The 12,841-nt window shown below is 35.0% G+C and overlaps 2 protein-coding genes and 1 pseudogene across 2 annotated transcripts; 1 reads left to right on the top strand and 2 right to left on the bottom strand.

The window, feature by feature from the left end:
* The first annotated feature begins 5,118 nt into the window (after nucleotides 1-5,118).
* Nucleotides 5,119-8,327, top strand: LOC120143344 (receptor-like serine/threonine-protein kinase SD1-7). The gene is made up of 7 exons (XM_039157690.1): nucleotides 5,119-6,587; nucleotides 6,689-6,802; nucleotides 6,898-7,094; nucleotides 7,182-7,392; nucleotides 7,485-7,716; nucleotides 7,796-7,943; nucleotides 8,028-8,327. The coding sequence occupies exons 1-7, from the start codon at nucleotides 5,303-5,305 to the stop codon at nucleotides 8,325-8,327; spliced, it is 2,487 nt and encodes an 828-aa protein (XP_039013621.1). The 5' UTR covers nucleotides 5,119-5,302.
* A 271-nt stretch (nucleotides 8,328-8,598) lies between these two features.
* LOC120143392 lies at nucleotides 8,599-10,134 on the bottom strand (annotated as a pseudogene).
* Nucleotides 10,135-10,720: 586 nt separating this feature from the next.
* On the bottom strand, nucleotides 10,721-11,415 carry LOC120143393 (G-type lectin S-receptor-like serine/threonine-protein kinase At2g19130). Its single transcript, XM_039157726.1, has one exon. The coding sequence runs from the start codon at nucleotides 11,399-11,401 to the stop codon at nucleotides 10,721-10,723; it is 681 nt and encodes a 226-aa protein (XP_039013657.1). The 5' UTR covers nucleotides 11,402-11,415.
* Between the last annotated feature and the right edge of the window lie 1,426 nt (nucleotides 11,416-12,841).

Consider the following 12,841-nt stretch of genomic DNA (forward strand, 5'->3'; position numbering starts at 1 on the left):
GGTCTCCTAGGATACAACAACAAATGATCACTACAGTAAGCACAACCGTAGTGATCAATCGAACAAAATCTTGCCTTTCTCTATCACCGGAAAAACAAATTTGGAAGGAATTTTCTAAGTATTTTTCCTATTCCAAAGTTCTAAACTTGTGTAACTTGTAACTTGTTGCTCATTGTGCCTAAACTAGCCTATATATGGGAAAGGGAATTGAATGAAAGGTTAAGACCTTTCGATGATAGGACTTAATCTTTCAATTAAAGGACTTATCCTTTTTATGAAAAGTGTTTAACATTTTCATGAAAGGATTTAATCTTTTCATGAAGAGAATTGTTGAATAAGTATGATTGAATGGATGCAAATTTAAACCAAAAATTAAGTTCATTCATCAAGTGACATGACTTATTATTAATTAGCTATAAATAGCATCAATTTATTCAATAATTTTTCCAATAATCCCCTACATGAATAAACTTGATGGTTCAAACACTGACTCGATATAGTGATAGATTCTACGTTTGATATTTGCATAGGATAGGTAGGTATCCCCCTTTGAACCTTCCCTTGGTAAAATATGTTTACCTTACTAGTTTTCGAGTAGACGTGATGTCCTTGAACTATCCTACCATTTGTGTAAGTGATGACATACCTCAAACAAATATCTCACTGACTAGAGTTTGGTTCTCATGGTTATGTCCATATAACCGTTGGCATCTCCTGGTTCTGCAAGAGTTTAGAGAACTATGGCCCAATAGTCTCTTTGAAGAGAATCCACTTCACTCTCACATAGGTGACTTATGTTGTTCAGCTCACCAAAACACATAATGGTCATTAAAAGCATTACTTAACCTTTTACACATTTTAGTCATTCTTTTCATCATATGAATGGACTTGGGGATAAGAATCCTCACAGTGACATCACAAGGTCTATACATGTAGGTTGTCCCATTGAACTTAGATCTTGGGATATTTAGTCAACTAAGTTGGGTTTTCCTTCATATAGCGCCTTAAATATTAATGGACTTTAGGCACATTCCTTTCGAAGTTTATCAACTTGATCTTGATTCAACTCATTGTTTAACGGATCCACAATGTTATCTTTTGATCTTACAAAATCAATATAGATAACTATAGTTGAGATCAATTGTTTAATGATATTACGTCGACGACGTATGTTTCTCGACTTACCATTATAGTTATACAAGGCACCCCCACACTCTGATGTAGTTGTATGAAATTTTTCTACATTTCCATAACTCATATGGTGTCTAGCCTATTTTCTTGTAAGTTACCTTATTCAAATGTAATTTGCTAACAACTCAAAACATGGTCAAATGGCATTTATAATTCTTTAGCAATCTTATGGATACTACACACTTCATATGGTGTATCTAACAATCCATTCGAGATATAATTCTGAGATAGAAACTTAGAATGCTTTCAAGATTTAATGACAACAATGTTTATCTCATCCTCTCTGTGGATAGGAGGAGCATCCCATATTTGACCATATTCACAATGATTAAATATAACATCTTATGTTGCTATGTCTTGAAATTTTATCCTGAATTTCACATGCTTCTCGTTGTGGCTCACAACCACTAACATCGTTGAATTTTATTCAAAGTCTGAATAGGAATCAACATTTCAAATCATGAGTTAGGTGAATCAGTGGGGTTATCATTGTTTCGTTTAAAAACATGTAACCAGAATTTGTAAATATTCAACAATAAATTGAAAGTTAATTCAATTTGTTTTACCATTTGTTTCTGTTGAACAAAAAAATTTAATTAGAAATTAAAATTCTAAAACAAAATTTGTAACAATGTTGTTACCTCTAAACGATTTCTGTTATCAACAGTAAATCAAATAAATTTTGTTGAACAACATGATTAAAATCCTGAAACAAAATTATATGCCCGATTTTTGTTCACAGACATATCATAATTTCATTCGGTACCTTATTTACCGCAACGAATTTTAGTCAAAACTAAAATCCAACAATTAAGTAATTTCTGTTAAACATCGGGAATTTAGTAAAACTAAAACCCGAAACAAAAATTCACAATCAACACTATTTTATTAAATTCATTAAATTTCAGGATTTAAAACTAAAATCTGAAACAAAACCAACTTTTGTTGGACAACGAGATTAAAACTCAAAACAGAACCAATTTTTGTTGAACGATGAGAATTTAATAAATTAATTCTCGAAACATAACTAACTTATGTTGAATGGTGGGAATTTAATAAAATCTGAAACAATAGTATAATCTCAATGTATAAATACACATACCCTTTCGATTTTTTGATCAAAATTCACCATTCGTCGCCAAAAAAAATACGAGTCTTATCACGTTACATCAAGACTTGTGGACGAGATAAAATAGAGATTCTTTTCTTTGAACCTGCAAAAGGTTCTGAAGTCATGACACAAAGTTAATGGGGCCTTACGCTATGCATCCATATTGCCTTCAACTTCCTTAAGGATTGAGCATGAAGATAACTATTTGTTAATCTTCTAGGAGCCTTTTACACGTGCAATGTCATTGCTATCCTGTCAATGTGATTTCAACGACCACAATTATTAGCCATTAGAAATGACTCGTCAAATTATTCATTTCCTCGTGTAATAACACCAAAAAGTAAATAAATCAATGAATTTTAATATGACTTAAAACCCAATAGATATGTAACCTTTTCTAATGTTAAGATGACTTTAAAAAAATGTGTATTTGAAAAATCATTATAAATTTATGTGATAGAAATTTCTCACCCTAAAAGCAATATGTATTAAAGTGAAATTGCACCAAAATCAATGCTAAATGCATAATCAATCTTCAATGCGCGAAAGCCAACATTATTTTTAAGAACCTTTCTTTGGAGATAGAAATATTTTCCAACATGTTGATTCTTTCTTCACTCTAAATGAAAAATCAACATGCAACTTTGACTCGCAAATTTCTTTGAATTTGCTTTAAACCACAATTTTTTTACTTTGAATTTACAATATGCATTGCAAGTCATCAGTAATCATTATTAGATACATTAAAGCAAGGTTTACTTATAGATAGACAAAGTTTTATCTTGCCCCATGTCATTTGAATATGTTTTAAAAACCTCAATTTATTATTGAGGAATATGGACTTCATCACATAAAGTACAATCTCCATATAAAAAGATAACTTTCAAATGCTCTTCCTATAGCAGTAATTCTTTTTGCTTCATTCGTACGATTAAGAATAAACTTATAATCAAGTTCGTCTCGGATTTAAAATAAGAAAGAATTTGTCTTAAGATTGTTAGACAAAATGGTTAATCTGAGATAAAAATAATAATAATAAATATTATTATATAATCGAACAAAACAAAATAATTATAAAGAACTAAAATAGAAGAATGAAACTTGTTACTCATGTGTAGACACGGAATCAGATGACAAGAGTATGATAAACCGAAGAAGGATTTTTGTTGAGGCCTGTATGAACAGTTTCCTTAAGATAGATTCGTCTTATCCTCGGTACTTTGAATAGCGTTGGACGTCGGTCTCCCATGTTACAACAACAAACGGTCACAACAGTAAGTACAACTGTAGTGATCAGTCAAACACAATCTTGCATTTCTCTATCACCGAAAGAATGAATTTGGAAGGAATTTTCTAAGGGTTTTTCCTATTCCAAAGTTTTAAATTCATTGAAAGGTTAAGACCTTTCGATGAAAGGATTTAATATTTCAATTAAAGGACTTATCCTTCTGATGAAAAGTGTTTAACCTTTTCATGAAAGGATTTAATTTTTTCATGAAGAGAATTGTTGAATAAGTATGATTGAATGGATGAAAGGATTTAATATTTCAATTAAAGGACTTATCCTTCTGATGAAAAGTGTTTAACCTTTTCATGAAAGGATTTAATTTTTTCATGAAGAGAATTGTTGAATAAGTATGATTGAATGGATCCAACTTTAAACCAAAAATTAAGTCCATTCATCAAGTGACATGATTTATGATTAATTAGCTATAAATAACATCAATTCATTCAATAATTTTTTCGACAAAGGTTATGGTTCAAGCAGTTGCAGATGCAAGGTGTTTACATTGTCAATAGATTAAAAAAGTTATGAACAAATACTATCTTTTTGTTACTCCGGATTATTAAAGGTTGAGGTTTATATATATATATATTAGCACATGAATTGAAGTACTAGCTAACAGGGACGGAGCTTGCCAAGGGGTCGAAGCACTAGCTAACAGGGACAGAGCTCTCTAAGGGGGGCCGACCCTTGTTAAAATTTATATATTCGATATAATTTTGATTTAATAGTATTTTAGTTCATGTAAAAAATAAATATAAAAATTTATTAAATATTTAATCAAGTAGGGTTCGAACTAAAAAATGATAAGTCTGTGTTCTCAAATTTTTGGTCTAATTACATTTTAAGTCATTGTAAGTTTAAATATTAGACAAATTAGAAGTTGTCTTTTGAGTTTTGATTTCTGAGTTTTTTTTTTTAATTTAGGGTGAATACAAGGTAATATCTATACAAAAACTTGCAATTATTTGAAAATTAACGCTTACACCCCTACATATGTGCTTGAACTCGGTACCTCAAAGATAACAACAATCCCTTAATCATTAAGATCGTTTGGTTCATGTTAAATTTAGAGTTTAAATACCTAATAAGTCTTTAGATTTTTCTTAAATAATCTAATATTTAGGTCCCTGTTAATATTTAATTATGGCTCCGTCCTTGCTCGCTAAGGAAGGAGTATATAAGACAAACTTATGAAATTAAAATGCCAAGAAAAGTCTAGGGAATGCATCTTTTGACTTGCTCAAAATTGTCCTGTCTTGCCTCTTTCTCTTCATTTGCCGTGTACTTTTTGAAATTTAGTGATCCATTTATAATTTTACACGTATAATTTAACGAAAACTAAAAAATACGAAGAATGAATGTACATATAACTTTCTTTGTCAAAATTGTGGACTTATTTATTTATTTTTTCTTTAGAAAATCGCCCAAAGACCAAGTCTATCAGCTTTTTTGTTAGAAGAATAATTTTCCACTGGCTTTTTAATGTAGATCGTTTCAATTTACTTGACTAATCTTCCTTTTCCTTAGATTGGTTTCTCATCAATGGATGATAGATACCTTCCATAGACATTTTGTAAAGCAGATGATACCACGGTAGCTAAACGATGGAGCTTCAAATTTTAGAGAATCATATCTCATCATTTATCTGACACGGTTGTTATTGCCGCCATCTCGCCGTCATTGTTGTATTCCGACCACTTATCAGTAACAAAATGATTTTTTCGACAACCCGATTTTCATATCCTTTTATTCTGCTGATGTTCTCAAGTCATGTCTTGATATACTCTGAGGCTGCAATGGACACAATCACACCAGGCCATTACCTGAATAGCTCAGCAACAATTGTTTCTGCTGGTGAAATGTTTGAGTTAGGATTTTATCAACCTACGAATTCAGTGAATTACTATATGGCAATCATGTACAAGAATATCCGGGAAGATCGAGTCGTTTGGATAGCGAACCGGGATTATCCGGTTACCGCTTCGGCCTTTTTCTACATAGGTGACGACGGCAACCTTGCGATTAGGCAAGGTAGGATCATTTACATGGTGACAGATTTGAAATTAGCCAATGCAAACGTGAGTGCTACATTGCTTGATTCGGGAAATCTTGTTTTGAGAGATGAAAATTCTAGCATCTTATGGCAGAGCTTTGATTTCCCTTCCCACACTTTCTTGCCCGGGATGAAACTCGGATACGATACGAGGATCGGGAAAACTTGGTCATATACCTCATGTCGGAGTTATAATGACCCGAGTCCTGGAAATTTTACCTTCCAATTGGATCCCGGACCTGAGAAGCGGCTCGTGATCTTGAACGGAGATGAGATATACTGGAGATCAACTAGGCCATGGGGAGATGAATCCAGGCTTTTCGAATTCCCTCGTGAAACAAAGATGGACATGTACAACTTCAACTTTGTTTCCGAATCCGATACATCTTATCTCACGTACCAACTCTATAGAACAGACATGGTTAGTCGGTTTACGCTTCATGCAACTGGACAGTTGAGACAAGTCCTATGGTTAGACAACGAATGGACTTTGTTGAACAGTCAACCGAGAGAAGAGTGCGACCTATACGCTTACTGTGGAGACAATTCGAGCTGCAGCAAAGTTTCATTACCGTTTTGTAGCTGTTTACCTGGATTCGAGCCAAACAAGGCTGAGCTTTGGAACAATGGAGATTTCAAAGAAGGTTGCTTTAGGAAAAATGAATTACAGTGTGGCATTGAACGTCCGGGGACTGCAGAGGATGGATTTCAAGAGCTTTCTAATGTAAAGTTGCCCAAAAATCAGCGAACTCAAGTGGTTCAAAGCATTGGTGAATGCAGGTCAGCTTGCTCCAGTAACTGCTCGTGTTCTGGTTTCTCATATACCAATCGGAATTGCTCGATATGGTGCGGCAGTCTCATCAATTTGCAGCAACTTCCAGCTGATGACAATTCCGGAACAGATTTTTATCTCAAACTGGCAGCTGCAGATTTGGGGACTAACAGTAAGATCAATTGTAACATTTACGTATTGTGATCCAACCTTTTAGACGAATTCGATGCTGGAAAATGATCTAATAAACTTGTTTATTTCTTGGAAATGCAGAAAGCACAAGAAATATTAGGAGAGCAATTATTGAGATAACGACAATTTCTATGACAATTTTTGGTTCAGCGTTGTTCATTTGGCAAGTGAAGAAGGGAAGAAATAAGAGAAAAGGTGAAAGTTTCCGTCTTCGAGACATTAGTCGAACGTGCTTCGAATTTAATGTTTAATGTCCTCACTTATATGCTTCTCAACTCTTGAACAAGCAGGGCAAGACCTACTAACATTTGATGTTACAATGAGTCCAGCACATGCCGAAAACAAACAATCTAAACCAAGACGACAGGTAGAACATGAAAAGGAAGTGGAAATTCCATTGTTCAGTTTTTCAAGCGTATCCGCTGCAACAGATAACTTCTCCTTCTCAAATAAACTTGGAGAGGGTGGTTTTGGCCCTGTTTACAAGGTGAAATTCATACACCTACCTGCCAATTGGATTCCATTTGAGATTTGGGTCATGTTATCAACTGGGAAAGTTTCTTTTTTTTTTCAGGGAAAATTACTGAAAGGGGATGAAGTAGCTGTTAAAAGGCTGTCGAGAAAATCTGGGCAGGGTTGGGATGAGTTAAAGAACGAAGCAATGCTAATCGCCAAACTCCAACACAAGAATCTTGTGAAGCTTCTTGGTTGCTGCATTGAAGGGGATGAAAAGATTCTAATCTACGAATATTTGCCCAATAAGAGCTTAGACTCTTTCCTCTTTGGTAATTACTTCTCATTTCCCCAATTTTCATATCTGATTAAAGAGTCCCAGTCCCTGTAACATAGGTTCTCATGGGATCTTCATTTTGTTCAGCTACCAATGCAATCTTCACTCTACCATGGGAATCTCGAGTTCGAATCATCCAAGGGATTGCTCAAGGCCTTCTTTATCTCCATGAATATTCCAGGGTTCAAATTATTCACAGGGATTTGAAGTCCAGCAACATTTTGTTGGATGAGTATATGAACCCGAAAATTTCAGACTTCGGGATGGCTAGAGTTTACGGAGGCACACAACAAGCAACCAATCGGATTGTTGGAACTTAGTAAGTAGTTAGCAAATACACTTACATACATAACATCAGTGAAGATAGGATCATAAGCAGGGATTTAATTAAACTGCAGTGGTTACATGGCTCCGGAGTATGCTTCGGAGGGCGTCTTCTCAGTGAAATCAGATGTATTCAGCTTCGGAGTTTTGTTGTTAGAGATTTTAAGTGGCAAAAAGAACACCCGTCTCTATCTCGGCAATTCTGTCAATCTTATTGGATATGTAAGTGCCATAACTTTAGTAACATATGTTGAAACGTAATATTTATGGTCGTACTGAAGTTGTTAAAACTGTTTTTGTTTTCAGGCATGGGATCTATGGACAAGCGATAAGCCACTGGAGTTGATGAACACTGACCTGCAAGGTAAGTATTGTCCAAATGCAGCTATTAGATACATTAATACTGCACTCCTTTGTGTCGAGGACCGAGCAGCCGACAGGCCGACCATGTTGGATGTCGTCATGATGTTGGACAACAAACTCGCCATTATACCTTCTCCGGTGCGACCGGCTTTCTGGAATGTCGGAAGTAGATTGGATTTGAGTCAGAGGAACCAAGAGATATCCGAGAATAAACTAACAATGTCGGTGCTTGTCCCTCGATGAAACTTGCTTATTTTCTTGTGTAAACTATATCATTAGTCATCAACATGCCAATTCTCTCCTATTTTGGTCATTTTATTGAAATTGAAATTATTTTAAAAAAATAAAGATAAAAAACAAAAATCAATGGAACATTGAAAACTAATGTCACTATTATGCTTGGAAAATATGAAGAATGAAAGTACTTATTTCGGCATATATATCGTATAGGGTAAATTGTTAAAAGTTTTTCAATATGGTATTGGAGTGTTGCATGAAATATAATGAAAAATAACTATCGAGGTTCCATCAAAGAAACTGTGACGTTATTCACTGAGAATGTTGCAGGCTGATTTGAATCATTGGTTTTACTTGTCGCATTAGAGAAAGCAGGTTTTTTGGGAGAATTTAGAACCGCTAGTTCATTGGTAAGCATGGAGACAACTTCGGACATTGTCGGTCTATCAGCCGCCATTTCTTGAACACAAAGAAGAGCCACATGAATGTACCTCAGCAGCATAGGATACGAAACTTGGTTTTCCAATTTAGGATCCACCAACTCACCGCCTCTATCTCCTTCCCACAAGGCCCATGCCTTAAACCAACATGTTTTAATACCTCACATGTCCGACAAAAGACATAAATAAAAACCTTGGGAGAAAAAAGTGGAGAGATTTTGTCCCTCACGTCCAATTAGATTAAGAGAACTGCTATGGTAAAAGCCGGTGTTCTTCTTGCCACTTAATATCTCTAACAGCAAGACACCGAAGCTGAACATGTCCGACTTAATGTAGAAGAGGCCTTCCATGGTGTATTCCGGTGACATATAGCCACTATGTTTACATCATTTTCGCACACAAAAGTTGATTAGATTCTTCAATGAAAGATGATTAAAGCTAGTAGATCATATTGTAAGTTATGGATATTAGAATTCCACTTACTATGTTCCTACAATCCTATGTAACCTGCCACCACCGAACATTCTTGTCAACCCGAAATCCGATATTTTCTGGTTCATTTCACTGTCTAACAGGATGTTGCTTGTCTTTAGATCTCGATGTGTGATCCGTAGTCTCGAATATTGGTGAAGATATAGAAGCCCTTGTGCGATCCCCTCTATTATTCGAACTCTTGTTCCCCTTCTAGTAGTCCTTGATTGTTTGAATCAGATACAGATTTGCAAAAAAAGAAAAAATGTTGCATAACAAAAGCAAATCTTGGGGAGAATAGGGAAGGTTTAAGCATTCATAAGTCACAAACCAAAAAGAAATGAATCCAAGGTTTTTTTAGGTATGAACTCATAAATCAGTATCTTTTCTCCTCGTTCTAAACAGCAACCTAATAGCCTAACTAGGTTCCGATGTTGAAGTTTTTCTATAAGCATCGTCTCGTTTTTTAACTCTTCGAGCCCTTGCCTGGACAGTTTGGAAAGCCTTTTCACTGGTACTTCTTGTCCATTTAATAGTTTTCCCTGCAATCAAAACCATCCGAAAACTTGAGCTTGATTTCTGGTAATAGTCATAAAAGATTAAAGACTTGATACCATATAAACAGGACCAAATCCCCCTTCTCCCAACTTATTCTCCAAGGAGTAGTTTTCAGTAGCTTCCGATACACTAGCAAAGCTAAACAATGGAAACGCAGTTTCCTTCCTCATAAGTTTCCTGGGGTTATCGGAATCTGAAAATTCTCTGCTACTAGCCGTGATGCTAATCTCCACATAAAAGAGAAGTATATCCTGGCTTGCATCATCCATCTCTCCTGTTTTCGAAGACAGAGAGGTCAGCATATGCAAGTTCATCCATTCGCATATCGAGCAAGGTAGCAGATTGATTCACAAAGACTAATACGAAACACAGTACCTTTGCTTTAAACATCTTCCTCTTTAAAACAATGAAGGATGCAGGAAGAAGCACCAATAGAACAATGGGGATAGCAAGTATCCATATATACTTATTGGATCCTAGAAACCGAATTCAAGAAATTAAAAGTTCCGAATCAATTTGATATCCAATATAGTTGAAAGTCCATATATACTTACTGGATCCTAGAAATCCATATATTCCTCTGCCATTGTCGAATTCGGAAGCTGCAAGTCTGATAAAGAATGTACTTGCACTAGTATCCTCTGCTGAAAGTTGCTGAATATCAAGAAGATCACCAAACCATCTTAAGCAATGGCCACGTGTGTTATATGCATATGCACTGCAACTACAGTTATTCAAGCAAGCTTCTTCGCCGTTTTAGCGTCAGAGGTTCGAGACTTGAGGACCCGATGGAAAAGGATAGGATGAACTGATTTGCTGAGTTGAACTCAGAGGATACTTTACGTTGTTCATCTTGAAGTATGTCTCTATTATCTCCATTACCACAAATTTGGGGCGCTCTCCTCGTACACTCCCCGTACTGGCCTTGTATTATCCGCTTCTCTGATGGGTAAAAGCCTCGCAAGCACAGACAACTGTCACTGCTGCAGCAGCTAAATGGACCACAAGCGTTAAAAATGTTACACACTTCTCTTGGATGAGCCCAAAACATGTTCCACTGTTGATTACTTTCAAGCCATGTATTGTAGACTGTCCAATTCGTCCGGAGCTGCGGAGGAATCTAGTTAGAGAATTATTAGACACCGAATACGAAAGATATGTTTCGTTTTCGTCGCTATACATGGTGTAGTTGAAGATGTAATTCAATCTCATTTCAGGCATGAAATCAAAACCCTGTCCGTTCCAAGCACCACTGCTCCATCTTGTTTCATTACCCCTCATGAGTACAAATGCATCCGATGTTGTAGAATCCATTTTCACCTCAAAATCCCCTTTATTTGGGTCGTGTTGGTCTAACCAAGACGTTAAAGACCAAACTTTTCCAGTTTTCTTACTGTAACCAAGCTTCATTTCAGGTAAAAAAGTATTCAAAGGGTAATCAAAGCTCTGCCATAGTATATCAGAGCTCCCATTTCTCAAAACCAAATTCCCAGAATCCAACAGTGTTGCACTCACGATTTGGCTTGAGGATAAATCATCATCACTCACCCTATAACTTGCTCTGTCATTGAGAACCACAAGGTATCCATCGGCATTGATGGTGAGAATCATAGATGAACCACTTAAAGAAGGTCTCTATTGGCAACCCACACAATATCCTTGCTTGCAACACTCTTCCTACGAATTATCAAATAAAGAGCTGTTGCGCCTGTTGAGAAAAACCCCAATTCAAACTTATTTCCAGAAGATGTTAACTGATCTGACTGTGTCATGGTTTGACCTTGGAAAAGAGTATCGCTGGCTACAACTGTTCCAGTGTAAACCTGCAAGTAAATACATGAAACAGTTGTCCTTGTTGCCTTTTTTTTTTTTTGCAATAATGTAATCTGACACTAACAGTTATCAATATCACAGGTCTTTCTTCCATATGGGTTCTTGATTTTAACTGAAAATCGCCGTAGCCGGCGAAGCTTGACCAAAGACTTTTGCTGGGTCTCAAGCCGTATTTTAAGAATGATTTTAAGAAGAAAAAAAAATTGGAAAATGATATTTAGATGAATAATTATCTATCAGTTCGCTTGTGTATTATCTTTTGCTGGGTCAATATATTTTATTTTTATTTCGATGAATATAACTTTCAAAAGATAATACACTTAAAAAATTAAAATAAAATATATTTACCCAGTAAAAGTCATTAAAGCTCCGTTTGATTCTAACATTATATTCATTTATTTTAACTTTCAAACGAATATATTTTATTTTTATTTTTTTAAGTGTATTATATTTTGAAAGTTATATTCATCGAACAATCTGATTATATTCGTATTTATTTTTAAATAATATCTTAAACAAATTTTATAATTTAAATTGAACACTTATTTTTTTTAATTTATTAAACAATTTTTTTTTCAATTTCCGAAGTATGAAAATTTAGAGGATTTTTTTATGATTATAATAAAATAAACTGATAAAATATATAAACACTAAAGGCCAGTTTGATTTTAGAAAATTAGCCGAATCACTCTCAATTATAAGCTATAGATATATATATTTAATTTAATATCAAAAAGGTTAAGAATTTATCTTTGAACATACTTATATTTATCTAAGATTAATAAAAAAAGGGTAAACTGCACCGTTGGTCACTAATGTTTGAGGTAGCTTTCGTTTTCACCACTGATGTTTTAAAAGTTACAAATTGGTCACTGATGTTATCGATTGGTAACAAAATGGTCACTCACCGTTAACAGATGTTTAGAATCGTAACGAAAAACATACTTGGCGCGTTAAGTGTTGACATGAATAGTTTATCGTCGTAAGACCACCTATTTGACTCCCCGTATATCTGTTGACCAGTGTTTAATAAGATCCTTTATTCCGCTCCAACGTCACACCACTGAAACTCCCTCTTCTTCAACCTTGGTCTCTTCCTTCTCTTCTCTCCAAAACCCCACCTCCTTTTTGCTTTATTTACATGTATGTTTAGCTTCTCTACTTCTGTAATATCCCAAATTTTGAACTAGTGAATGGAATGTAAAAATTTGAAAGTTT

Source organism: Hibiscus syriacus, unplaced genomic scaffold (genome assembly GCF_006381635.1).
Source record: "Hibiscus syriacus cultivar Baekdansim isolate YM2019G1 unplaced genomic scaffold, ASM638163v2 tig00110847_pilon, whole genome shotgun sequence".
In the NCBI taxonomy this organism is placed as follows: Eukaryota; Viridiplantae; Streptophyta; class Magnoliopsida; order Malvales; family Malvaceae; genus Hibiscus; species Hibiscus syriacus.